At 48.1% G+C, this 26,215-nt stretch overlaps 1 protein-coding gene across 8 annotated transcripts in view; it reads right to left on the reverse strand.

Moving 5' to 3' along the window:
- Positions 1 to 26,215, reverse strand: part of LOC135898481 (phospholipid-transporting ATPase ABCA3-like) — a 60,263-nt gene that overhangs the window by 29,199 nt on the left and 4,849 nt on the right. For 7 of the 8 annotated variants that reach the window (XM_065427419.1, XM_065427414.1, XM_065427416.1 and 4 more), the window contains 10 exons: positions 21,203 to 21,378; positions 19,762 to 19,896; positions 18,937 to 19,066; positions 17,650 to 17,804; positions 17,048 to 17,197; positions 15,927 to 16,137; positions 14,171 to 14,420; positions 10,710 to 10,762; positions 9,407 to 9,652; positions 79 to 408 (listed from right to left, as the gene is read on the reverse strand). In XM_065427419.1, the coding sequence (XP_065283491.1) occupies positions 79 to 408; positions 9,407 to 9,652; positions 10,710 to 10,762; positions 14,171 to 14,420; positions 15,927 to 16,137; positions 17,048 to 17,197; positions 17,650 to 17,804; positions 18,937 to 19,066; positions 19,762 to 19,896; positions 21,203 to 21,378 (1,836 nt within the window). Of the gene's footprint in view, positions 1 to 78; positions 409 to 9,406; positions 9,653 to 10,709; positions 10,763 to 14,170; positions 14,421 to 15,926; positions 16,138 to 17,047; positions 17,198 to 17,649; positions 17,805 to 18,936; positions 19,067 to 19,761; positions 19,897 to 21,202; positions 21,379 to 22,641; positions 22,750 to 26,215 lie in introns of those variants that run through there. The other variant, XM_065427420.1, reaches the window with a different exon arrangement.

Below are 26,215 nucleotides of genomic sequence, written 5' to 3' on the forward strand. Positions count from 1 at the left end.
CCCCAAAATTATTTTCATATGCAAGCACAACGCGAAGACACCGGCGAGAAACCCTGCTCCCGGATGTGTGGCGCGTACCGAGCTTGTAGTGGTCCCTGCAGAACCAAATGTCCCGGTCGAGGAACAGCAGCGGCAGCGTGCAGAACAGGGAGGACACGGCGTGCGCCAGCAGGTCCGTGGAGAAGGTGGCCAGCCAGTACCGCTCGGAGGACAGGCCGGTCATGAGCTGCAGCAGCTTGAGGCCGCTCACGCGCTCCTTGACCGGCAGGTCGACGTACGCCGAAGCGGTCAGCGACATCGACACCGGAACCAGCACCATGCTGGCCAGTCGCTGCGCGAAGATGGCCGTGTGCATCTCGAACGCCGCGCTGTCCACCGCTGCCACCATCGCCTGGTTCACCTGGTCCGCTGGGAAAATGGCGCCGCACATAGAGGCACAGTTGCGGTCTGGGCGCGAAGCTCTGGGGTGCTCCAGGTAAATTGATTGCTTGCTCGTTTTGTTTGTTTCTTTGTTTGTTTTTAATATGAAAACGGGAGCACCAGTCATTGTATTAGAGCGTAATGCATTTTAGGTATTATGCTTTTTTTAATGCAGCGGAGAACGATGCTTCAAAGGCTCTTTGTGCTCGAGACCAGATTGTTCTGCGCGCATACGTCATCACAGCAGTCACGTATTATAGACAGAGGACTCCGCATAAACAACACTCGTTTAAACGGTAGTGCCGGATAAGCGGAACAATGGTGACAACCTTGATTACAGGACAATAGGCACAATGTTAGCAAACTTGGATTAAACGGAACACATCTTTTTGTGACTCCGGTTAAACTGAACTTAAACCGAAACTACTACCTGCCTCATCGGCACACGCAACAGAAAAAGTCCGACGGAAATGTCAAATCAAATCGTGATGCTATAAATAATGAAAAAAAAATCAAGTACATCAGGCAGTTGTGGTAAACTTAATACAAATTAAAGGTGTCAAAATTTAAACGGTGTCTCCCTCACGAGGTCTTCGCAAGGCGAATAACGATACCTGAAGCGGGAGTGAGCGCTACGGAGTAGGTGATCTTGCAATCAGGCTGCCACTGCTGCTTCGTTCATACCGCCAGGAATAAGAGACCTCAGACGATGCCCTTGTTGAGGAGGCAGTTAAACATATTATCGGTGAACTTCGTAACCAAGAATATGTATCTGTTGGTGAATACAGATATTACTGCCCCATGTGTGCATTACTGTGCGCTAAAGACGCTACAGTATTAGAAGATAAGCGCATGTGACGTCTCTCTCTCTCTTTTCAGCACAGTAATATCAAAACATTCCGACGCTTTTCGAATAAAACGATTCTTGGCAATTTTCGCGTCCTTCGCTTAAACAAAACTTCGTATAAACAGAACAATTTCTCTGTCCCTTCGAGTTTCGTTTTCTACTGCAACCTGTAGTTCCACTACCACTACTGCAATCTGCTGCAATATGCTATAATCTGTTTGTACGGTAACATGCTGTTCCGAAGGCGGCTTTGTTGCGTCAGCACTGGTACTAGTAATCATGGAAGCGAAATTTCACAGCTTAAAGGCTTAATGTTGTTTGAATCTTCGTTAGAGTTTTAGATTAATTATCAACGCAAGAAACCACAGCTCTTTCTTTCAAATTTATATTTTGATGATGTTTCTTTGTTTACTATAGCTGTCTCAATTCCTTCCCCTCGAGTTCGCTAAAATTCAGTTGCTCTGCCCTCATGCATGAGTGCGGCGCGCTGTCATCTGCTTCGGGTATTTAGGACAATCTTAATGGGCGTCATGAGGTTGCGTAGCAACTCGATATTTACAGCTGACGCTCAAAGAAAGCAGCATGGCGAGTTGCTCGTTGTTTAGTCGGTGAGTTAAGGTAAGGTATACGGACGGTGCCCTGAGAAGCTCAACGGCATCGCAATAAGAACACGCTAAAGTGTTTTGCGTTCATATGGAAATCACTGCCTACTGATTTCTGAAAGCTTCTGACCCCCATTTGAGCGCTGCTAAAATTGGGATCAATACTTAGCCACGTGGGCATGTGTTCAAACAGTGGCGGTTACACTCGACCGAAGTGAATTATACCGAGCAAGCACAATGTCTGCACCATTCCTCCTGCCATCCGTAAACAGTATCTCACAAGCAGAAGGGGAGCTCGCAGGCAATTTCCGTTTTGGTGTGTAGCTTAGCGCTTATTTACATTTGCTTCGGAACGTGCGTAGCAGACGACGCGTGCGGGCCTCGATGGCGCAGCATATCGTGCGAAGGCAGGTTATCAGAGCGCACGGGCTCCGCATGCTTTATAATCCATACCCGGTGCCACCGTTATACTGCGCTCGTCGTACCAGATGCCACCAGCTTCCGCGTTCAAAGCCAAACGGTCATGATTAAAAAGTGGGGCACGAAAAGCGTGGAGAGGGGGACCCCTGGAGTTCACCCACTTTATAAAGGAACCTTAAAGAAGTATCGCCCAAATTGCTCAGACTGATAAGGCTTCGAAACCATATCTTCAGTAGTTAACAAGAAGCGAAACCGAAGGACCCGATTTCTGTTAGTCACAACCATATTAAGCCAAATAATAACAATAATAATAATAAAGCCAAGGAAAGCATAGGACAGGTATTTCGTTGTTTTGATAGAAGTACAGGAATAAGCTAAAGGGAAATGACAGTAGACGAAGAAACAACACTCCGCAGGTGGGAGCCGAGCCAACATTCTGGGCATTACGCGCGCATTGCTCTACAAATTGAGCTATGGCGGTGTCTGTTCGTACGTCCACATTCTTGGGTATTTATTAGGATTGTAGGAATATCACATTTTTGGTCCTAGGCGAAGTCGAAGCAAATAGTAATTAGTGTGGTAAAATTTCGAAGCGAATAGTTCGAATATTTGCGACATTTTCATAAAAACTCGATGCAAAATCCAGATGTCAACATACTTTTAAAACCAAGTTGGCTCTTTACGTGTCAGAAAAGAAGCTGGTTCACCTCTGGAGTGTTTATTTTCAAAGTGCCATTATTCAGGAATTTTCTTGGAAAATTTCAATTTGGACATTTCTTAGAACTCCAGAAGCAGAGTATTTTTTTTTACAAGCTCTTGCTCACTCACTGTTGTGTTTCAGTCGGCTTCAAATTTTGTGGAGGTTGAGGCCGCGTTCGCACGCCGTGCGTCATCGCAGCAATGCTGTGAAGTGCGACTTTGATTGCGCGACGCCGGCAGTTTATGCTGCGCCGGGTAAATTCAGCTGGATGCTTTTCGCGTACACGCCAGCTTAACCATTTCCTTCCTGCAAGGGCACAGACGAACTTGGTAGGTACGTTCGCCGCCTTTGCGGTTCTCAGCGCGCACATCTCGACGCCCACCATTGCGAAGCGGCAAACATCCCGCGACTGTTTGCCGTCCACCGCCGTGACGCGACTGGACCACCAAAACTGAAACTGTCGATTATGTATGTTTTAAAATTTATCATATTTTGCGCGAATAACACGCACCAAACTTTTTTTTTAATTATTTAACAGTAAAATCGGGGTGCGTGAAGACAAATTTCCGCTTAAGTGTGGGTTCACGGCAGCGCAAATTTCACCTTGAGGTGTGCTTTCAAGGCACTATGACCTACGCTGCCGTGAAGTTATCTTTAGGGCAAAGTATTTCGTCATCAGCGGCGCCGTAGGGGTGGGGATCAGAGCCACTTGTCATGTCTGGCATCCAAGAACTGGGCGGCGTAGACGTAGCGTCGAAAGAACGTTTATTCCTGCTACTTGGCAGGCAGCCAACAGGTTACATACTGCGCGCGGTGGGCCCGTGCGAGCGGTCTTTTAAAGCCAGCACGGGCTACCCGATAAGAGATAGCCGGGCAGAGAGCATGCGCAGACAGCACGCGATAACACGCGTGCTTGGTTTCGCGCGCACACAACATCTCCTTCCTCCTAATGAGCACAAAGTCCTTTTGCCACATTATACAATGTAACTAATGCTATGGCTGATATCTGTCAGGAGGTCGCCGGTCCCTCTGTGGATAGCGTCGCTCCCCTGGAGGGTCGGTCGTTGCCGCAGGGGCCGCAGCTGGAAATGGCTCGTTGGCGCTCTCAGGATCCCTGAAATCTGGAATAAAATCTTCCGTGATGCTCTGCTTTGAGCTGTCGATGCTGAGCAGTATCTGGTCTTGATGACGACGCCAAATGAGCACCCCATGATTCGTTCTAACGCGAACCTTGTATGAAACGGGGCCAGACTGCTGAATGATAGTGCCAGGGACCCATTTCTCAGGACCTCTGTAATTCCTCACGAGGACCTCATCATTGATGTTGAAAAGTCGCTCACGTGCCTTGCGTCGCACCATATCGGAGAGCTGTTGCTGAGCCACTCTTCCCCCGACAGAAGGCTTGACTGCGTCGGGTCTCGTGCGCAGTCGTCTACCTATGAAAAGGTTTGCTGGAGTTTCTCTTGTAGTCGCATGCGGCGTGTTGCGGTACGTCACCAGGAACGTCTGTAAGGTTGCCTGCAAGGAGTCTTGGGGTCGTCCTTTCCGCAACGCAGATTTCATTGTCTGTACAAATCTCTCCGCAAGGCCATTCGTGCTTGGATGGTACGCTGCACTCACGATATGACGACCACCGAAGCCTTTGACGAAGCTCTTGAATTCTTCGGAAACGAACTGTGGTCCGTTGTCGGTCACGATTGTCTCGGGTACGCCAAAACGCGAGAACAGGTCTTGGAGACACTGAATTGTGTGGTACGCCGTAGTCCTCTGCATGACATAAACTTCCGGCCATTTTGAGTGTGCGTCCACAGCAACAAGGAACATTTTGTCTTTCATGGGTCCAGCAAAATCCAAGTGAACTCTTTGCCACGGCGAAGTCGGCCATGACCATGGATGAAGCGGAGCCGGTGCTGGTTCGTTCCGTTGCTGTTGACACTCTTCACATTTCTTCACGTGTTGCTCTAGGTCCGCGTCGATACCAGGCCACCAGACGTAGCTCCTCGCGAGTTCTTTGCATCTTACGATACCGGGATGACCCTGATGAAGTTCCTCAAGCAAGAAGGCTCGGTGTTTTGAAGGCACAACTACTCTCATGCCGTACATTAAACACCCTTGATGAACTGTGAGCTCCAAACGCTTGTCGAAGAAATGTTTCAACTCCTTCTCAGCGACATGCGACGGCCAGCCAGCACTTGTGAAGTTCAGTACCTTGCTTAGTAATGGATCACGCCTCGTTTCACGAGCGATGTCTTGGCCTGTGACAGGCAGCGTTTCCAAACGAAGCGAATAAAAAATTTCGCTTTCTTCTGATTGCTTTTCGCTGCTGTCGAGCGGCAAGCGCGATAAACAGTCTGCTTCCGCATTATCGGAAGATTTCTTGAATTCAAGAGCATAGTTGTAGGCTGACAGCGTCAGCGCCCAACGCTGCATGCGGGCAGCTGCCATCGCGGGAATGCCTGTTTTCGGGCCGAGAATTGTTTGCAGTGGTTTATGGTCAGTCACAAGCGTGAAGAACCTACCGTAGACGTAGAAGTGAAACTTCTTTACGCCGAATACGAGGGCAAGGGCTTCTTTCTCGATCTGACTGTAGTTCTTTTCGGCACTTGACAAGGTGCGGGATGCGTAGGCAACCGGTCGAACTGATCCATTTATCATTTTCTGCGAAAGAACTGCGCCTATACCGTACTGAGATGCGTCGCAGGCAAGTTGAAGCGGTCGCTTCGGATCATAATGGGCAAGAACTGGAGGGGAAGCCATAGCTGCTTTTATCTCCGTGAAAGCAAGCTGGCATGACGCATCCCACGTCCACTCCGTTGTTTGCTTTAGCAGCCTGTACAACGGCTGTGCCAAAGTCGAGAGACGCTGAACAAACTTGCCGTAATAATTGACCATCCCAAGGAATGACTGCAGTTGCTGCTTGTCTTTTGGAGCAGGCGCATTTAGTAGTGCCAGTACCTTTTCAGGCGATGCGCAAACACCCTCGGCGTTGATGACGTGGCCCAGATAACGGAGCTCTCGTTGAAAGAACGAGCACTCATCGCGCCGGATGCGCACACCGCGTTCCTGCAATCTTGACAAGACGGCTTCCAAGTTACGGAAGTGCTCTCGCTTGGTCTTGCCTGTGACCAGGATGTCGTCAAGGTAGCAACTGACTCCTTCCAACCCTTTCAGCATGTTGTCCATAATTCTTTGAAATATGCTTGGGGCGGACGAAATGCCGAAAGCCAGACGGTTCATAGTATACAAGCCCTTATGCGTGTTTATCGTCAGTAGTTTCCGGGAGCCTTCCGCCATAACTACCTGCTGGTAGGCCCTACTCAGGTCAATCTTCGAAAATTCCTCCCTTCCTGCAAGCGCTGCGAGAAGGTCATCTATCCGAGGTAGCGGGTAGCGGTCTACTTCTAGACAGGGATTGACGGTGGTTTTATAATCGCCACACAGTCGGAGGCTTCCATCCCTCTTCACTACCGGTACCAAGGGCGTTGCGTATTCGCTTGTAGCAACAGGCGTTATGATGCCAAGCTTCTCCATTTTCACAAGTCCCGCTTCTACTGCACGTTGCAGAGCAAAGGGAACGCTTCTTGCCTTTACAAACTTCGGCTGTGACCCTTCGCGAAGGACAAGCTCGGCCTGCTCTTCCGTGATGGTACCTAGCTCATCCTTGAAAAGTTCGGAATGGCTTTCTAGCATGGCTTCCAGCTTTTCTTGCCAGTGCTTTGATATTTCTCGAGAGAGACCAAGGTGATTAAAAAAAACTAGGTTCTTCCAATCCAAACGAATATCTTGCAACCATTCTCTGCCGAGGAGTGCCGGTCCTGTAGAGTCCACGACGTACAGGGGAAGCTCCACGCACTGGTCGTTGTGGCGCACGACGACTTTCGCCAGACCCTTCGGTTTTACTATGGCCCCAGTATACGTGCGCAGCTTTAACGATGCTGGCTGAAGTCGCTTACGTGGAAACAACCTCTGGAATTCGCGCCATGATATGACGGATACGGCTGCGCCGGTGTCAAGCTCCATCGTCAGTAGGACACCGTCAACGTTCACGGGTACAGTAAATGGGTCTGCGTTGAATGATTTAAGTGAGACAGACGACTCGTTTCGGACGGACGTGAGCATCTTCACACGTTTCCGAAGCTTTGCCTCCCTAGCTTTCTTTCCTTTCCTGCAGGCGCGTTGAATATGCCCTTTTCGGTTACAATTGTAACATGTATCGCCGATATGAGGGCATGCTTCGCTAGAGTGATTGGGTGACCCGCAACGGAAGCAGCTTGCCGACATCACAGACTGCTTTTCGCCTCGAACCTTATTCACTTCGTACGCCGGGGATGCGCTGTTATGCGTGAACGCCGCGCTAATCGTTGCAGTTTCCATGGCAAGAGCTCTATCTACGGCCTTTTGGAAGGTTAGCTTTTTGTCTTCCGTGAACAACACACGCTGAATGTCCCCGCGGAGCAGGCCGCAAACGAAACAGTCCCGGAGCGCTTCATCCAAGAAACTTCCAAATTCGCAACTCTGCACCAGCCTTCGAAGTTCCGCGACAAATTCGGTAATGGACTCACCGCTTCGCTGTGACCGCTTGTAAAATTTAGCACGCTCCGCGATGACAGACGACTGCGGTGCCAGGTGATCGCTCAGGAGTTTCAGGAGACTGTCAAACTCTCGTGACGACGGTGCGTCCGGTGCCGTCAGCGACTTGAGCAGCGCGTAGGTCTTCGCGCCGATGAGACTCAGGAACGCAGGAACCTTCTTTGCTACTGGAACATCGTTGACCAAAAGATAGGCTTTCAACCTTTCCTCGTACGAGCGCCAGTCACTCGTGGTCTCGTCGAAAGGTTCAATGTGGCCGATGTGACTCATGACTCACTTGGAAGTTTCGGCTGCCGTGATGCCAGTTTCAGGAATTTCACCGCAGGGAAATCTTCGTGGCGGGAAGCTTTTACACAGAGGCCAGGTTCTTCACACTGCGAATTCCGTACGGCGGTAATCCCATCCTCGTCGCCAATATGTCATGTCTGGCATCCAAGAACTGGGCGGCGTAGACGTAGCGTCGAAAGAACGTTTATTCCTGCTACTTGGCAGGCAGCCAACAGGTTACATACTGCGCGCGGTGGGCCCGTGCGAGCGGTCTTTTAAAGCCAGCACGGGCTACCCGATAAGAGATAGCCGGGCAGAGAGCATGCGCAGACAGCACGCGATAACACGCGTGCTTGGTTTCGCGCGCACACAACACCACTAACTGAAGATACAATCTGGACGATGCGTGCATACGCAAATGAAGACTGCTTTTTACAAAGATTTGGATGTTGTATGTAGTTATTTCCGCGGATTATACGCGCACATTTCTTTTCTTTGCGAAGTGTTGCAATTAGGGCTGCGGGTTATTCGGGGTAAAATAATCATGTGTTCATTTCGAATACTTCGAAAGCCTCGAATACTGAAATCCGAGCCGAAGCGAATATGGAATGTCATATATGCGATCGAATATTCGAGAATATCAAATATTCGCATGTATTCATGTATGCGTACAAGATCTAAGCCGGGCCCGCCTTGATGGCTTAGCGGCTTTGGTGTTGAGCTGCTAAGCACGAGGTCGCAGGGTCGAATCTCAGCGTATTTCGATGGAGTGAAATGCGAAAATATCCGTGTCCCATTCATATGCACATGAAAGATCCCCAGGTGGTCAAAATTATGTCGTAGTCCGCGACTACAGCCTGCCTCATAATCAAATCGTAGTTTTGGCACGTAAAACTCCAGAATTCATTCAAGATCTCGGCTAGGAATTGTTAGCCAGCACCAGTCATGACCATGGTGATGAATGTGCAACATCCTTTTGACCGACGGTGTCACGTACTACATGAACCTCTAGGAGCAAGCAGCTGACCAATAAACACTCGTATGCTACCTGAAGGCATCGAACTTGCCGGAGTTGAGACCCTCGTTCGCCAAGTAATGGACGAGACAAAAAGAAACCAAAGGGCCCGGAGTAAAAAATGAAAGCAAGTTTCCCCCCCCCCTCCCCCCCGACGAAATCAGTGCCGACACGTCGGTGTGGCGGCACATATTTTAAAGCATTTCTTCATATTTGGCCCGTTGTGGCGGAGACGTTATTTAAGCCTGCTAAGTTTAGGCTTTAGTTCTGTTAAAATGAAATGCGGTCCGTCATTGCCGATAAAAAATTAACTAGGCCTGAGCAGATGCTGTCAAAATCTATGACGTCACGGCGGGCTGGTGCATGAACCTCAAGGCGGCGTCGCCACCGGTCTTTATAGTTTTTAACTGTTCATCATCTTATTTTTTTTTAAGAGTGGCTTTTTCGTTATTGCACAGATGCTGAACTCGTTTTTCTTTCTCTTCCGTGTCTGTAGGAAACAAAACCAAAAACGAAAAGAGGAGTTCATCAGAGCGGCGACTCACGCGTTTGTCCCTGAGGAGTCTTGAAATTTGGGAACAGCGCCTCGACGCGCGCCCACGCCAGCGTGCCGGTGCGCAGGTACATCTCCTCGGCACCCAGCATCAACACCTGCAGGAGCAGCAGCACCGGAACCACCACGTAGCTGCGCCGCAGATACGTCGTCTTCTTGGTCATTATGGCGCCAACTTGAGCTCTGAACAGGTCGTTCCGTATTTCGGGCGCCTTCGCGTCCGGAGACGGCACGTCGCCTGCGTCGTGCAGTTCGTTGGGACGTTGTAACACGCGACACGATGCTCGGTGTGCTCCGGAAAGATGCCACCTGTGCATCGGCGCACGTGGCCTGTGCATCGCAATCTGCGCATCTGACTGGCGCCAAAAGGTTTCCTGAAATGCATTCAGTGGTCGAAATTTCTGGAGTGCCCCACTACGGCGTGCCTCGTTATCATATCGTGGTTTTGGCACGTGAAACCCTAGCATTTTATTAATTTAGCAGGAGAGACTTAAAGAAGATCCTCGATGCAGTTCAGGAACTCTTCAGTTACACGCGACGCCTCGTTTTTATTGCTTCCAAACCGAGCAAGTCTGCAGATTGAAAGAGCAGGAATATCTCGATGTAAAGATGACTCTTGCTTCAGATGCTGCAGTATGTCAGCGTGCCGACACACACACCGGGTGCATGTTGTAGTTGTTATTGTTGTTATTGTTGTTGTTTTGTTTTATTTTTATAAAATATTTGTATTTGTATAACGCAGAAGTAGATACTGACGCGGCGCTTTCTGCCTGTAAAGCATATTCTGCGACGTGCTCTATCAGTATCTGCCGTGACATGCCATCAACTTCGTCCCGCGCTTTGTCAAGGGGCGTTCTCGTAGAGAAGCGTTTTTGACATTTCCGGTGCACTCGGCTTCGATATTGTTTGTATAAAGCGCTGAAATTTAATGCTGAATATCTCGAACTGGGTGTGACACTTAAGACAAAAATAAAAATGGGAATGCATTGAAATGCGGCTGCCTCCCACTTTTCCATATAGATAACTAACCCCCCCCCCCGAGCTTCTAGAAAAAAGTTAATTAACAAAAGTTTGTTAATTAGTTTTCTCAAGGTCACGTTATTAGCGGCAAAGTACGTCAGCCCCAACTCACAACTCTTCTACAAAAACACCACGTTCGCTACACTTAGCAAAGTATAAAAGCAAACAACTTGCATGTCTAAGAGCACGTAAGATCGAATTATTTTCGTCAGATACACGTCAAGTGGCTGGAGCTTTTCGAAAGCTTTGAGAAGCGCCACTCGGGTGTCACTTACCCTTGTCCTCCTCCGCAGCAGCTGTGTCGCCTTTCTCGAGTGTCTCGTCCAGCCTGTTACAAGAGAAAAGCCAGCCGAATGAAAAAGACGTGTTTACACCCTATTCATTCGCAAGATGACTGGTGCCAAGGTTAGCACAGCGCTGGAACGTTTCGCGGGCAGTGCGCAAGTGACCATACATAGCCGGCTCGAAAGGGGACTCGAAGAATAGCGTGGCAATCGGAGCATTACTTGCGTGAATAATCGCCATTGCGTGTTTCATTTCATGTTAGTGGGAGAGTCACTTTTCGTGAACTTTTGTAATTATTTCTCGTGCATACTACGCTCACCGGGGACGCTTCATCAAAAAAAAATTAAATTACGCTTATTAACATCACGTATTAGCATTCTCATTAAGGAAAATGTGTTGATAAACGTGTGAAACCATTCGGCAACTGCAATGCTTAGAATAAAGTGATTAATGACAAGGTAAAGGAGTGTGCTTGATATTTTTGATACTTTATTTTTTGCGTTATATGTGGGCTCCACACCTCTGTACCTACTTGAAATGCTGGCAAATATAAAAGCGCATATACAGCTTGTTTCGATACAGCCAGATGTCATGTAGGAGAAGGATGTTACATACGGGAACATGACATCGCGACGTCTTGACACTCGCTGCGCCTCACTCACTTGTCTGTTATGCTGCTCCATCGGGCCTCACAACGGAGCCGAAGAAAGAAATCCAACATTCACGCACGAGAATGCAAACAGGTAAGCCTTTCATAAACGCTATCATATGAAGCCAGTACCAGTATTTGAACCTATGGATCAATCCGGAAAGATGCCACCTGTGCATCGGCGCACGTGGCCTGTGCATCGCAATCTGCGCATCTCACTGGCGCCAAAAGGTTTCCTGAAATGCATTCAGTGGTCGAAATTTCTGGAGTGCCCCACTGCTGTTCCGCAGAGATGAGGCGATACCGTGCCACGGTGCTGCTAGTTACTAATACGTCCAAAGAAAGTTGCGTTCAAAAAAAAATTGCTGTGGCTTAGGTAAGGTTAAGCCCAGGATGCGAAGCATACTAGCCTTTATTTTAGTTGTTGAACCACTGTTTAGCCTGGTGAACTGCTGTTGCTTGGCTATATTTGGTTCGGCTAGACGAAGAAACAACTCATGCATTACTGCTTCGCCTTCAAGAGTGGAACGCGGCAGCGTTCCCGTCGACCCGCCAAGGGGTGTAAGACAATGGGCTACAGGGCAGCGACTACGCGCCCCGCATTGGACGCGGTGAGCGTCGAGCAAAGCAGCGTTCGGCGCGGCAACGAAATGTGCACCTAAGCAAGAGACGCACGCCTTAGAAACAGCTCGTTTCTAAGGCAACACCGCATTCACTAGAGGCGCTTTTGTACCGCTTTGAAGCATCGTACTCGTGGCTCAGTGGTAGCGTCTCCGTCCCACACTCCGGAGACCCTGGTTCGATTCCCACCCAGCCCGTCTTGCAAGAGTTGAGCCAAAGCCACTTCTCCTCTGTCGTGACGTCAAGGTGTCACGTGGTTTCAAGGCGACACCGCCGCGCCTGAGGAGCTGGGTTGAGCTCTCGTAATATGCTTCGCATAAAATTACCAGCCCAAGCACTCCGTACAGATGGTTAACCAGCGAAGCTGAAACGTGCGGCCCCGGTGTTTATCACTGGGTTCATTAAACAACAGTACGTTAAAGTCCTTTTCAATTATGCATTACATAACTATGGTTATTAAATAATTATTTAATTGCTTAACAATAATTAATTATTTGGTTAGTTAATTACTGACGGTGAAGAGCATGGTAGTAGTGGCACAAGCACGTTCGCGTGGTAGCGCCGAGTTGCGCTAACGAGCCAGCAGTGGAAGACGACGACGCTGGAGGCAATACTGATGATGATAGCTTTTTCTACACGCGGACAAGATACTAGGGAAACGAGCCCTTAACACCTCCGCTGTGGAAAAAGAAGTGACGACATACACACATGCATATGTTTAAGTTGTGTTTATCATTGCAGCTGAACTGTACTTCAGTTACGATTGCCTACGTGGGTAAATAAGCAATGGCGCCGAAGCGGCTATAGCAACGGTAGAATAACCGGTGATGTAGCGGTCAGTCGCTCGCCCCTGAACGGCCTGGTCGATTTTCTGAAGTGACAGTCATCTACTGATAAGTATGCCCTTCCGTCAAATTTTAGAGGCGGTTCAATAAAGAACCGATTACAAAGTGAAATGTTTCTCAATATAGCACACATTTTGTTCAAAACAGCCTGCTGTTGGAATGTGTGGCTCCTGTGTAGGTGAGGAAACGGTATAGAGCGTCACGACTTCTCGCTTCTCCCGCTGTCTCTTAAGGTGTCACTCTCGTGACAGACTGGCGCGCTGTTGAACTCACTTGGAAAGCAAGATCAACCTCTGCAACCAGTAGGAGCTGAACCTTGGACGAGTTCGAATTATTGCACGGTATACACTTGGATTTTATATAGAATAGAGCGCAAACGAAACTGTGGTCTTTTTGGGACAAGCCGCGTAGCAGTTGTCGATCTGTATGCTTACGCGCGTGTCCTGCCCTGATCTTTTCTGTCTCTCTCTCTTTTTTTTTTTCTTTACCTGAGAAGTCCGTAATACTGGCTATCCAAACAAACAACAACGAATTTAAATTCTGCATTCCAGGAAGCAGAATCTATCCAGAGATACATTCGACCAATATTTGCGAGCTATGCTCAGACGTAGCTAACTTAGAACACATGCTCTGGCGGTGCCCCGCGTTACGCGACGGCATCACGTCGCCCAAATGGCCCGATCGTGAAGCACAGCTACGGGCTGTCCATCGGGCCCTCGACGCAGCAGAGAGGCTCGGCCTTTCTGTACCGCTGTTTCTGTGCTGACGCGCGTTCCGAAAGACTAGAATAAAGTTTTACCATACCATACCATCCCAAGAAGCAAGACGTGAAGGCTGTTATTGCACAAAACGAGACAAACGCTCGCGCGTGAGACCGTCAGCGGAAGTGCAGCATGCAGCAGAAAAGCGAGAAAACAAAAGGAATGCGGGCCCGTGACTTAAGTGTCACGCGATCCTCGAGGTCTGTCATGGGAGAACGCTGGGAAGGAATTTCACTTGCGAAGGCTAGACGGGGCGAGTGGAGAGAGCGTCTTGCTTGGTAGTGGAGCCCGCCTGCTGAAATCATGGGTTCGCGGCACTGAAATATTTGTACCGCGGTTATTAATAAACCAATTAAAAAAATGCTTGCGATAGAACGCTCCTTAGAGGGCATGTAACAACTTCCAGCATATAACCGAAATTTACTGTGATTTGGTGAGGGGGCCCTTCAAGCACTCTTTCTTCGCCCTTAGGCGAAACCTGCCTTCTTGTGCAGGGCTGTGGCACTCAAGTGTGGCATATACCAAGTCAGTCAAACGTTCGCCTTATGCTTAACAAAAGCGCATCGGGTCCCGACCTGAGCAGCACGTCTTCCAACGACGAGGCGCTCACGGAGAGCCTCCTCACGCGCAATTTGATGCGGCTGTCCTCGAGCTGCTGCAGCAGGCGCACGATGTCGGCGGCGGCGGTGAAGCCGAGGGAGTAGACGATGATGTTTCGCCGCTCGAGCACCTTCTCCGCCGTCGATAGCCGCTTCTCGATGAACGAGCAGACCAGCGGCTTGTCGCACTTAGAAGACACGGCCAGCTGCAGACGGTAGCCCTGGCCTGCGAGTTGTATGTACAGTCGCATGCAATATGACTTGCAACACTCTTGTTCGTGGTTGAAGGGGCTCCACGGCTGCGCAGCAGTTCTGACATGCGAAATAGCAGTTTAATAGACACCACTAATTGAAACTGTGTTTCGGTCTGGAACTTACCATGCGTCCGCACAGCCGTACAGCCTTGGAGCCCCTTCGACCACGGGCACCGGTGTTGCAATTCATATTGCACGTGACTGTACTTGTATACTTGCATTAAACTGGCTGGGGGCACAAGCACTTGTCTAGGAGGGAGCATCACCGTAGTAACGAAATGATCGGAAGGAAATGTTCGTGGAAAGCTGGCCTTCAACGCCTGATAGGCAAGCGGCAATTTCTAGCCGCCGAGCACCCGGAGAGTAAGGGGGGAGTGTAGCGTGGAGGGAGGGAGGACAGCGCCAATCGTGACGAGGGCGTCGGTTAGTGCTACCACGAACCAAACAATGCCTTAAAATGTCGGGCAACCATGCATATGGTCTATTTCCCAAAAGTCAGCGTGCAGATCGGTCCTGAAGGCAGCGTCAGAAAAGGTCGGCTTGTCGAGGCTGTAGCTCACTGATGTCGTACGTGCTACCGCCTATTTGTCTCAGTGCGAAAGCACTACTAGCCTACCAACCTGCAGCTCGCCTCTGTCTGTCTGAAGCCTCGTCATGCAGCCTCGCGCGTTCGCACGAAACGCGCGAAGGGGCTGTGCCCGCGAAACGGCCGGCTGTGCCTCCATTCACCTCGGACGGACCACGAAACGGTCTTTGTGCAAGTCTGCGATCCTCCTTCTGTCCACCGAGTAACCATGTGTGTATTATACAACCCACTGTACATGACTATGTGCATCATGTGTGCAATAAAACAACAGTTAAACAACGACATCGCGATGCAAAGCATTTAATTAGCAGCCAGTCAAACAACGGTCTAGCAATGCCTAACTACTTGCAAGAAAATAGCTAATTTGGTCCAAGAAAACGTGTTTTCTCACGATATTCCGCGTTGCGTTGCGTTGCGTTCCGTTTCGTTTCGTTTCGTTTCGTTTCGTTTTGTTCGTTCGTTCGTTCTGTACGCTTAATTTCATTGACAATCATCGTCGGTGGGTCCTGCAATATACTCTTATTCACGCCGTCAGTTCTTCCTTTTAATGACGTTCACTAAACTTCGAACCTTCAAAATCAAAAGAACAAATGTAAGTTACGCACTGAAACATATTACTTGCACTCATCGTCAGAATCATATATATCATCCGGATGTACACGAATAGGAATTCATTATTAGGGTAAACAAAAGTGCCTGCAAATCACTGGCAGTACGAGAACTTGCCTCGAGAGACGGTTAGGTACAGCGCAGAGCAGCAGTGAATAAAGACACGTGCGCCGGACTATTACTCTCGCAGACGACCCAATACTTTCATCCCCGTAATGGTTTAAGCAGCCTGGGGTATACGCCGTCTTTACGGTTTGCCGTAAATACTATGGAACCCACTCACCGTACTTCTTGCGCAGGTAAATGGCAGAGCCGCAGCAGCTTATAAGGCTCCTGGATATGATGGCGATGCGGTCTCCCAGAATCTCAGCCACGTCGGTGCTGTTTGTAGCGATCAGCACCGTGGTCTGGGCGCGGCACTTCAGTATGGCGTCCCAGATGACGTTTCGTGAGTCCGAGTCTATTCCCTCCGTCGGGCAGTCGAAGAAGGCGAACTGAAAAAGAAAAAGGAGCGCGTGTCGGTATGCGGTGCAGTTACTGGCGCCCGCGCCGCCTGCGACACGGTACCCTATCTCGTAGGTCTAATATCAGCCAGCCTGCGCGCGTTAACATCTCGCTAACTTTCGAGCTAAGAAATGAGAGGTCCAAAATATAGGTGCCGACAGATCCGACAGCCATTGACCTGCGCGTCGCTCCATGTGACAACTTTATCCTTAATCGTCTTCGACAATATTCCCATCCTCTTCCCAGCCTAAAGCGGCAGCTTCATAGATCGTATTTCAGCTGTCGCTACAAATAGTAGTCACACCTACATGCTTGTAAAAAAAAAAAGGAACAGCGCATGCATAGAGAGCTTGATCGTTACCACTTCGCTTTTAGCAACTTTGAACAAGGAACTATGTTAACCATGAAACCTCTGAAGACTTGGTCACGTCATTAACTTTGACTTAGAAAAAGGTTTCGCGACAATATAATACGTCATATTTCTTAATTTTATTTTTATTTCCTGCACGGAATTTGACGTCATCACCACCGCTTCTTTGGAACGTCACGATCTGCAGCGGCATCACCGAGCCTGGAATATGTCACATACGTTGCATGTCGTTGTCACTAACATACCATTTGTAATCAGCCCAATGCATCACATGACGCTCGAAGTGCTCTCCTCCTAATTTCAGTTAGGACACCCTCTCAATTCATTTTGTTGTTGTTCCGAAGACATTTGCATCACTCTCTATGCCACGCTGCTCTCCATCTCTCGGAGCATGTCCATCATTTATTTTTCATCAAAACGGCAAGCAGTTTTCAAAGCCGTGCTATCCGGCGTTCTTATAAGAACGCCTGATAGCACAGCTTTGAGTACACTGACGCCATGCATATGTGACTTGGTCATGGCAGACTCGCCTCTGGGCTATCGAGCAGGGTCATGGCCACTTGAAGCCGCCGCTGCTCGGCGTAGCTAATCTTGCTTGTGAGGCTCTCCCTCTTATCGATCAACTGGAACTGCATCAGGAGCGTCAGTATCAGGTCGTCGATGTCCGGAGCATCGCGCAACTGTAACGAAAAGCGGAGAAGCCTTCGTGAATGCATTGTGCGTTGGAAGATTTCTAGAACGTTAAAAAACCAAACAACCGCAGAAGCATCATCACGAACCATTTCTTTTTCCCGCCGTCCACTTCGTTGTAACGCCTTCAATGAACATATTAGTGAATAGTTATGTGTATTCGAATCCTGTCGTAATTTTGTGTATCCTTGGATACTAACAACACCTTTGTTGTTAGTATGTTTATTGTTGTTAGTTTTGCTAGTATGTTTATTTTTGCACTTTTGTATCTCACCGTTTTTTCGTGAAAACTATTTGTTTAGGTAAGGTAAGCCACATTGCAGCATTTTTTTTTTGCTGTTCCTTCCGAAACTCTGATTAACCACGCATGTTGTTAATACAACGGTTAAAGAGGTTCGTTCCGTGTCGCGCCACAGATGGGGCGAAAAAAAAAGTGGCTCACGTGTGCTATAAACAGCATGTTCTCCTCCACCGTGAAAAATGGAACGAGCGTGCTGTACTGCGGGCAGTAGCCGATGTTCGCCCGCACTTTCCACAGGTTGGTGCGCATGTCCGCGCCATCAAAGAACGCCGTCCCCGACGACGGCTTTATCGCACCTTCGAAAAGACAGAGAGAGACTGTGCTGTAAATGGGGGAATTCCCGAAACAGCAAACAGTAACGAAGAAATGCTAAGTACAGTACTGTTAATTTCACTTAATTGAACTCCTTTTCCGCGTCTAAACGACAGATTGGTGGCCCGGAAAGCAACATGCAGCTGCACCGACTTTTGGCACGTAAAACCCCACTATTTATTATCATTAATATTAGTTGGCACGACCTTCTTCTTTCCTTATTACACACGTGCGCGCATGCGCGTGACCTGTCTAATCAAGGAACATGACTATGCGTTAAATTCAGCAGTTCTTTTTAAAGAATTTCACGCTTTTGCAATGATCGAAGTGAAAAGACCAATCGTCCCTATAATCGCACCTTCGTGAATACGACGAAGAATCAGCCAGTATAGAGCCCGACCAACTCGGTTAGGCCAACTCTATGACGGTGCAGAATGCTTTCCCGCGTGTATAATTTTAAAGAGCGCACGAATGACACCGCCGAGAGTATGAAAATGAAGTCTGAAAAAAACTAGTAGCTGACTTTTTAGCTGCAGGGCTTCGAACGAAGCTGCGTATTTTGAACTTTGTCGCGACGTGGACACAACTTTTCAGACGTCGACAGACCTGTGATAACTCAAGTGATGTGAACAACGACGCTGACGACATGAACAAGCAAGAATTGCAGTATATAAGCAGGCGTTGATGCATCATACGCCTCTTGGCCACTAAGAGCGACATGCCAGAAAACAGTGTATTCCTTACAGAACAAGTTTGAGGCTACAGTCGTCGCATACCGCCGCATTCGCAGGCTTAAACAACAGAATTTTCTTGTTTTGAGTGAAATAGTCTATTGAGGGCGTTTCGTCTCGTTAAGTAATTTTTCGCTTTGCGCAGGTGAGTACTATAATAGTATACTATAGCTTTCGGTTAACTCGTATTACCGGTTAGTGCGCTCACTGTCATTGATCCTCCAGGTACGGCTTAGCGACATTTTACAGCAAATGGAGTGTGCATGGCCGATTGTGGCATATGCAGCGGTATTCAAACTTGCCAGCATGAGCGTATAAGGTACATGTATGGACTAAAACGACTAGCATTTAACAGACCATGAGTCAAGCTAGGTTGAGGACCTACCTGCCAGCATTCGGAGCAGCACTGACTTTCCGCAACCGTTTCTTCCCAGTATGACTGTGATGCTGTCCATGTAACATTTTATCGTGACGTTGTTAATGATGTAATGTTTCAGGTACAACGGATTAATGACCTGTGGGTAGAAAAATAAGGACGAAGTTAACGCCAGCTTTCAGCCTGCAGCACCCGCTTCACGCTGCTTGCGATAACAGCTCACAGTTAGCTGTACAATAAGCTTGCAAAATTTACCGCTTGCAGCAGATCGCACAATATTATATGGTGCCTGTGTCGGCGACCTACAAAACGCAAGCGCGCGAAGCATCGAAGTCTCGAGAGTCGAAGTGCATCCGGGTGAACGGACACATCAAGGGCGAAAACGCGCTTGAAGCCGTTTTTACGCAACCTTGTCCGCCTCAGGAAAAGGGTTTTACCGAATGCTGCTTGAAACTCTCGAAACGTGTGGAAATGGCCCACATTTTTCGCTTCTATGTGCCCGCAGCTCAATTCAAAATAATGCAATTCCGCCGGCACCTTTATTATCGAACGAAGCCTAAAGAAGGCTATTCTCGAACGAAGCCTACAAGAAGAGGCAACAATTACTGGGGACTGGGAAGATATGTTGTTGAAGAAGAGCGTACGGACAAGGTCAGCCAAATCGTTGCAGTGAAGCAGCAGTGAGCCAGCCGGATCGCCAGTAATTGGCGCGAGTGTGAGACGTTCGGGTTTCCAGCTATTCTTGCTCTGCGTCGCCTGACTGCTCGCTTACGATTGACGCTACCTGCTGAACTGTTGAATACGGTCCTTAAAAAGTTCGATGGCAGCTCTCACCTTACTCAGCTTGTAGATGACGAGGTGCGCCTGCTTCTGCTCGCGCAAAGGCTCGAAGAGCGTCGTATTCTCTTTGATCTCAGTAAGGCCTTCCTCCGGGATGTCCACGCGTCGCCAGAAACCCCAATATGAAGGCTGCGTGGGCAGTGGCAGGAAAGTGTTTTTGGAGCGCTCAAATGCAGTTATATATCGAGTTAAATACACATCATGCAGTTACTGCGAGATGGGCTTGTTGGTTGCCACCATATTTTAAAACACGTCAACGCGTTCTTTGCTGGGACACATGGTGTTTAATTGTGTTTACTCCTCGTGTTCCGTTCGACTTAAAGCAGGCAATATGTTTCTGTCCATAATGTGTCCAGTCTTGCGATGTAAAGTGCAAACAGTCAATTTTAACCGTCTCTCGTCCTCATAACTGGTGTCTTATGTGGCGTAATGCCTTTCTGGATGATTAACTGCTTGGCTGCGGCCGTATCACACCGCGGCCGCCTGAACAAGAAAATAGTATATATCGTGTTATATCGCCCCCAGTATGTACGCACAACTTTCTCCTTGTTGCTAAAAATGGCCGCAATCATACATTTGAAGTGACCTGTAACCAGAAATCACCGCAGAAACTTTTTCAGGCGTCATCGATTATCATATTCGCGAACGAACACAAGAAGTTAGCCCTTGTGATCGTTTACGTCGCTTTTGCTTTCTTTAAGCAACACGTCGTGCCTGAGCCCAAACGCAGTCTCAAGAACCGGTGCCAACTAGTATCCAAGTAAGCGAGCGAAATGGAGCGACGTGGGCATTAAAACTGAAGTAAATTTGTAGGTTTCACGCGCCAATACCACGATCTACGTAATTATGAGACGAACCGCAGTGAGGGACGCTGGATTAAGATCTTTCAACATGCACGTAAGTAAACGATCGTTTTTTTCATTTCGCTCCCCATCGAAACGCGACCGCCACGGCGGGGATCGAGCCCGTGATCTCAAGCTCAGCAGCGCAACGCTGCATGCAGCCACTGAGCGTGAGCTTGATGCCTGCACGAATGATGTAGTCCGCCCATCTTGTAAATTTGTTCATTTCTCTCTCAGCTTCTGAACACCGTAATTCGCGCACAAAATTGTGATTCACTACCACTTTTAGTTCTTAAGGAGGATATTAAGAGGCACACAAGGTAAGCACAATGTCATGACGTCACTGCCCAGTAAGGCAACAGCTTACCTTTAGCCATGTCCTCGTAAGATAACGTCCTAAAATAGTCGTAAACCAATATAAGGTAAAGAAGTGTCACCGGCAGCATGCAAGAAACCTAAATTCCTTTACGATTTGATTAATCAGCATCTCGGTTCACCCCGCATATGGCTTCAGCTGCGCAGCGTGCATTCTTCTATGCGAGCTACACTGAAAAACGGAGAATGCAACGCGGGCATTGTGCGCATTCGCTCACCTGAAGGAAGAACCAGTACGCCTCCGGGAACGAGTAGCTGTGCGGCCACACGTTGCTCAGGTACCAGCAGAGTACAGCACTGACGAGGCACGAGCCGCCCATGGCGTGCAGCGCGCGGTACACGCAGGTGCCGTGCAGGCCCACGCGGCCCATGTTGGAGAAGTGCGCGCCGGGACCTGCGCGCAGCATTCAGCGCGGCAGCCGTCCGCGTTCGCGGGTGTGTGAGGCACGAAAAAATGTTTCCACCATCGAAGGCTGCTACACGTATGTGTGTAAAATATAGAGCGTGTATTCGTTAATAACAACAGATTCAGAAGGCGGAGAAGCCGCGTGCGGTGGGAGAATGAATGGTAGAAGTATAACGTTTCATGCGTTGCATCCGAGACCTCCTCGCTAGACTCTCACCTTCGGGTGGTTTTCGTCTCGTACATCCGCTTGGCGTATACGTCGTCGCGGCGTTTGCACGGCACTCGGGGGCGACTTCTTATTCCCACACTGCCGCATCATAGTCACTCGTAATTTTGTCTGTCGCAAATGTTGAAGGTCGCGCCCGATTCTACGAATATACGGCACCATCGAGATTAGTGCCGCAGCAGCTGAGGCACTAATCCGTGTCTCTTTCTGTGCATTAACTTAGGAATGCATATAATGGATAATTCATTGCCACAGTAAAAATCAACAATTGAATATGACCACTAAAAGAGTTTGCTCAAGCTTGAAGAAGGTAACTCTAAAAGCAAGGAAGAGTTACGGTCGGTTTCATATGTGGCAAATAAAACGGGCTGCATCGTTTCGCACTGGCTGGCTTTGGTTATTAAACGAAGCTTTCTTTACCAACTTTCAACGGTTTGACAAGCATGGTTTCCTGGCTGTTGGGTTGGTCGCTATCTCGGCGGACATACTTGTGCAAATATATACAAGGTTATATGACGGTGCCCACGATATGGCTCATGCATATAAACCTTATATGCTAACCACATATGTCCAGCTCTAGTCTGCGTAACATAAAAATAACTTCCTACATGAAATCTGAACATATAATGTCGGCTCACAGATATCTCTTGAGCACACCGATATGTTAATAAAATGGCGAATCATATTTTGCAGGTTCTTTCATTTACTTTACTTGATTTAGCCGGCATGATCGGCATGTGCCACTGACATGTGCCCGTTTTTCGCCAATCCTCCAGAATGCATGGCCAGGTCCCACTGTGACACAAGAGGTACAGAATACCTAAATGTTGCTTAATACGTGCCGCACTATTTTGTGCATAATCCTCTCATCACCATTCTTCTCTAAGTCCTTGTGATATCGCTGCGTATATGTCTCACACTGTGCATCCACCTGACTTAAACTTTCTTAGCTTAAACTTAAAATTTCGGCATATATCTTGTGAACTATGCAGTGCATAAAGAAAAATGACCAAACCTTCCCCTACCGGAAAATGCAGTAAGCGAAGCTTGTCCTTTGTGCACCTGACCTTCGTGACATTTAAGTAACCCAGAGGTAACGGTTCCAGATTGCTTCGGCCTCTTTTTTGCTGTCCGATTGCCTGAGCTCGGGCGGCTCTAACGGCTGGATCGGGGCGCCGACGGCCAGTACGGGCGAGTACTGGCCGCCGCTCGTCAAAGGTTTCTCGTTCCTCAGTGGAATGCACAACGCGTGGCCGTCCTATTTGTTTTCCGATACTGAACTGAATGTAAACGAAGCCGGCGCAGCACGCGCGACACCCTTTCCTGCTCTTTCCTTCACCGGCGGAAGCGAAACGGCTCTGATTGGTTGCGCACGTGGCATGAGCGCGCGCCTATGCAGCTGGAATCCTTGCTAATGACTCAAGCTCCGACGCCGGCGCAGCTGTCAACTAGAGTGTACTGGACAATGATCGAGTGGGCCGAACGGCGCTCTCCCGCTGAGCCGTCGCGTGTGGAAAAATTGTGTGAGGGCGCTGCGAGTGAACTGGATTGGGGCGAACACGTGCTTCGCGGCATATTCAACGTAATTTCGCTGCGGGCGCTGGGACCGACTGCGCGCGCACGCTTTTATAATGGTCCTTTATTTTAACTGCAAATTTATATCGACACCTTTCTGCTACGCACACATATTTGAGGCATGGATTATACAACATGACGTCTTCAATTTTGCTGCCAAGTGCGTCGTCTGCTAGCGAGCGCGCGTTCGTTGCGCAGGCGCTGGCGGACGCCCAGTTTTCACGCAAAGAGTCTCTGCAGTAAGGTTTTTTTGTGGTTTTACTTGCATTGGTGCGCCAGCGACTCTTGTCGGCCGGTACCAATTGTAGTTTGAGCCAGTTGAACTGCTGTTTTTAACATTTTTTTCTAAATGTAACACGTTATTTTTGCCACAGAGGCCGCCTATCTGCAACATGAAGCTACGTAAGAAAATTTCATTGGTATCGGGTCATTTGACGCGCGCTTCTTATTGGTGGAATATTGATCAGGGACAATGATCAAAGAAAACCAAATTATAGTGAAATAAACCAGGTTTATTTACCGCGTGACACGAAGAGATGCAGATGACCAATGCACTTCTATGTTAATCTAAGGATACTATACAGGTATGTCCAATATTATCAAATAGTTTAAATGCACTGACTGAAAAGGTGAAAGCGCCCGACCGGAAAAAGCATGTTTCCTTTAAAAGCTGCAGCAGCCCCAGGTGAACCAATCTACCTTCCGAGAAAACGAATCGGGCTAATTATTGGAACTTAATAAGAACAACAGTGTTAGGGAAAAGATATTGTCGATGCACTCAGACTGAATCGGGGAAACTAGGAAGTCTTTACCAATGTGATCTCCGTGGCTTGTCGGGCGATTTCCTTCAATGTGCCAGCAGGCGAAATAAAGTAGAAACATATAGCCTAATCGAACGGTATTTGCTATTCAGATCGTATTCGCCTCCAGACTTAACTATTAAAAGTTATTGAATAGCCGTTTCCGTTCGAATGTAACGCATAACAGAATTTAGGGGAGGGGCCGATACAAGTGAGGACTCTTCGTCCGAATGATTGTCCTGGTGGAGAGCCGTGGTTGTTGCGCAGAGGCGCACCCGTTCCTGAGAGAATTAACGCATGCACTGGTGTTAATCGGTCCTGCTGAACAAGTTCCCAGCTATCGTTCAACATAAACGCCCCGTTTCGAGGCAGCCTGTAAATCTGCTAACTTGATTCAGGGAAAGAAAGCATTTTTTAACAATCTCACCATGTCTGCAACCCATTAAAACTGGGTGCCCAATGTGGTACCACACTTAACACAGCAGATCTACAAGTATATCTACGTGTATGTGAGGCATGCTGTTCCTTTAATTGCTTCATTATTGTCCTTGTGATAGTGCGTCGGATAACTAAAAGCAGCTGTTTATAATACAAAAGCTGCTTAGTTGAGCGGGCGTACAGTTGGGAAAGGCATTATATTTAGGTATGAAATATAACATAAGCGTAACATGTTCTTCTCAGAAATCGGACTCGATAATAATTTATTTCGTTTACACCCCTATCAAAAAACCGAGGGACGCAGCTACCTCCCTTTTTTAATTAAACAAATTCTGGCGTTTTATTATAATAAACTTTTAAGGCGCCTAAAAACCACACACAGCACACAAGAGAGAACAACGGGACAGAGCGCCACTCACGACTACGTATATAAAAATTTAGTATAATGAATCAATAACAACTTGCCCAGAAAGGAGTTGTGGCGTTTTACGTTTGGCGACATGATTATATCAGGCACCCTGTTCAGTTCTCACCAACTGGGGTTCTTTAACGTGCCCCTAAACAGAAGTACACGAGTGTTTTCCCATTTTGTTCCCATTGAATTCCGCCGCCTGGTTTGAACCAGTCAGCTCGAGTTCAGCAGCGCAACGACATATCCACTATGTAGCCACAAATTAGGCAGCCACGTCGCTTTTTTTTTTTAAGCATGAACTGGACCAAAAATTTCACATGGATTACGGCCCAAATATTGGCATATGTAACGGATACCTAAGACTGTTTTCGGCGCCCGAGGTCCGACCGCGATAAAAGAACCCGTACCAGTTTCTCCGCATTCTGTTAAGCGAAGAAGACGGAAACATGAATGGAATGTTACACTGCTTTTTTTCTTTATCTATAAGAATACTTCCCGTAAATCTGGCCACAGGGCGTCGGACGGGGCAGATATGTTTCATTTGCTTGAAGCGGCAAGCGGGAAGTTTATATGTGCTTTTCCGTCTGTGCTCCGAGAGACCTACTGATGGAAAACTATGTGCGCAAAAATATAGACGAGAGGTACATGCTGCTTGAAGAACAAGAAAGATATCTGTTCTCCAAAGGGAACCGTACAATAACTTCGTAGAATGAAAGCCGACACCGCGGCCACAATGCACGCGCAATCACCGAGCGGTATTTCAAAAAAAAATGAAACAAAGAAGAGAAAGAACGGCATCTATTCCCAAGGCATAAATACATGTAATATGCAATTGTAAATACCGTTTGAGCGGTCTGAACGCATATACCAGCGCGCGAAGTAGTACGAATCAGCGTTCCGAGAAGCACCGCCAACAGTTTCCAATGACGCGACCTTGAAAGTGCGCGGGAGCCTTGAGGCACAAATACTGAAAAATCTACGGGAGGGTACACATACATAACAGTGCCGCTGTAAAACTGCATGTCAATAAATTTGTGACCTTTGTGGTGGATAAACGTTTTAAAAAATCTATGAGATAACACGTCGCATAATATGAAAGCAAACAATACTATAGGAATCACCGTTAGTTGTAAATCGTTTAATTAACGTCTTCGCTTAAGCTTCACTTGCCATATATGCCTATATGTACGCTGCATCTGCATATTTTCTACCGCATTGTTTGTGCAGGCATTGAATAACAGCTGTACAATAATGCGTAAGGTGAACAAGCGACCTAAACGGACATTTCTGTAACGCGCTCTGCTTCTGGCGATGCCGTTCCTGCCATGTGAAACAGAAAACGGAGCGCATATACACAAGTTTTTATTCGTATTC

Source organism: Dermacentor albipictus, chromosome 2, assembly GCF_038994185.2.
Source record: "Dermacentor albipictus isolate Rhodes 1998 colony chromosome 2, USDA_Dalb.pri_finalv2, whole genome shotgun sequence".
In the NCBI taxonomy this organism is placed as follows: Eukaryota; Metazoa; Arthropoda; class Arachnida; order Ixodida; family Ixodidae; genus Dermacentor; species Dermacentor albipictus.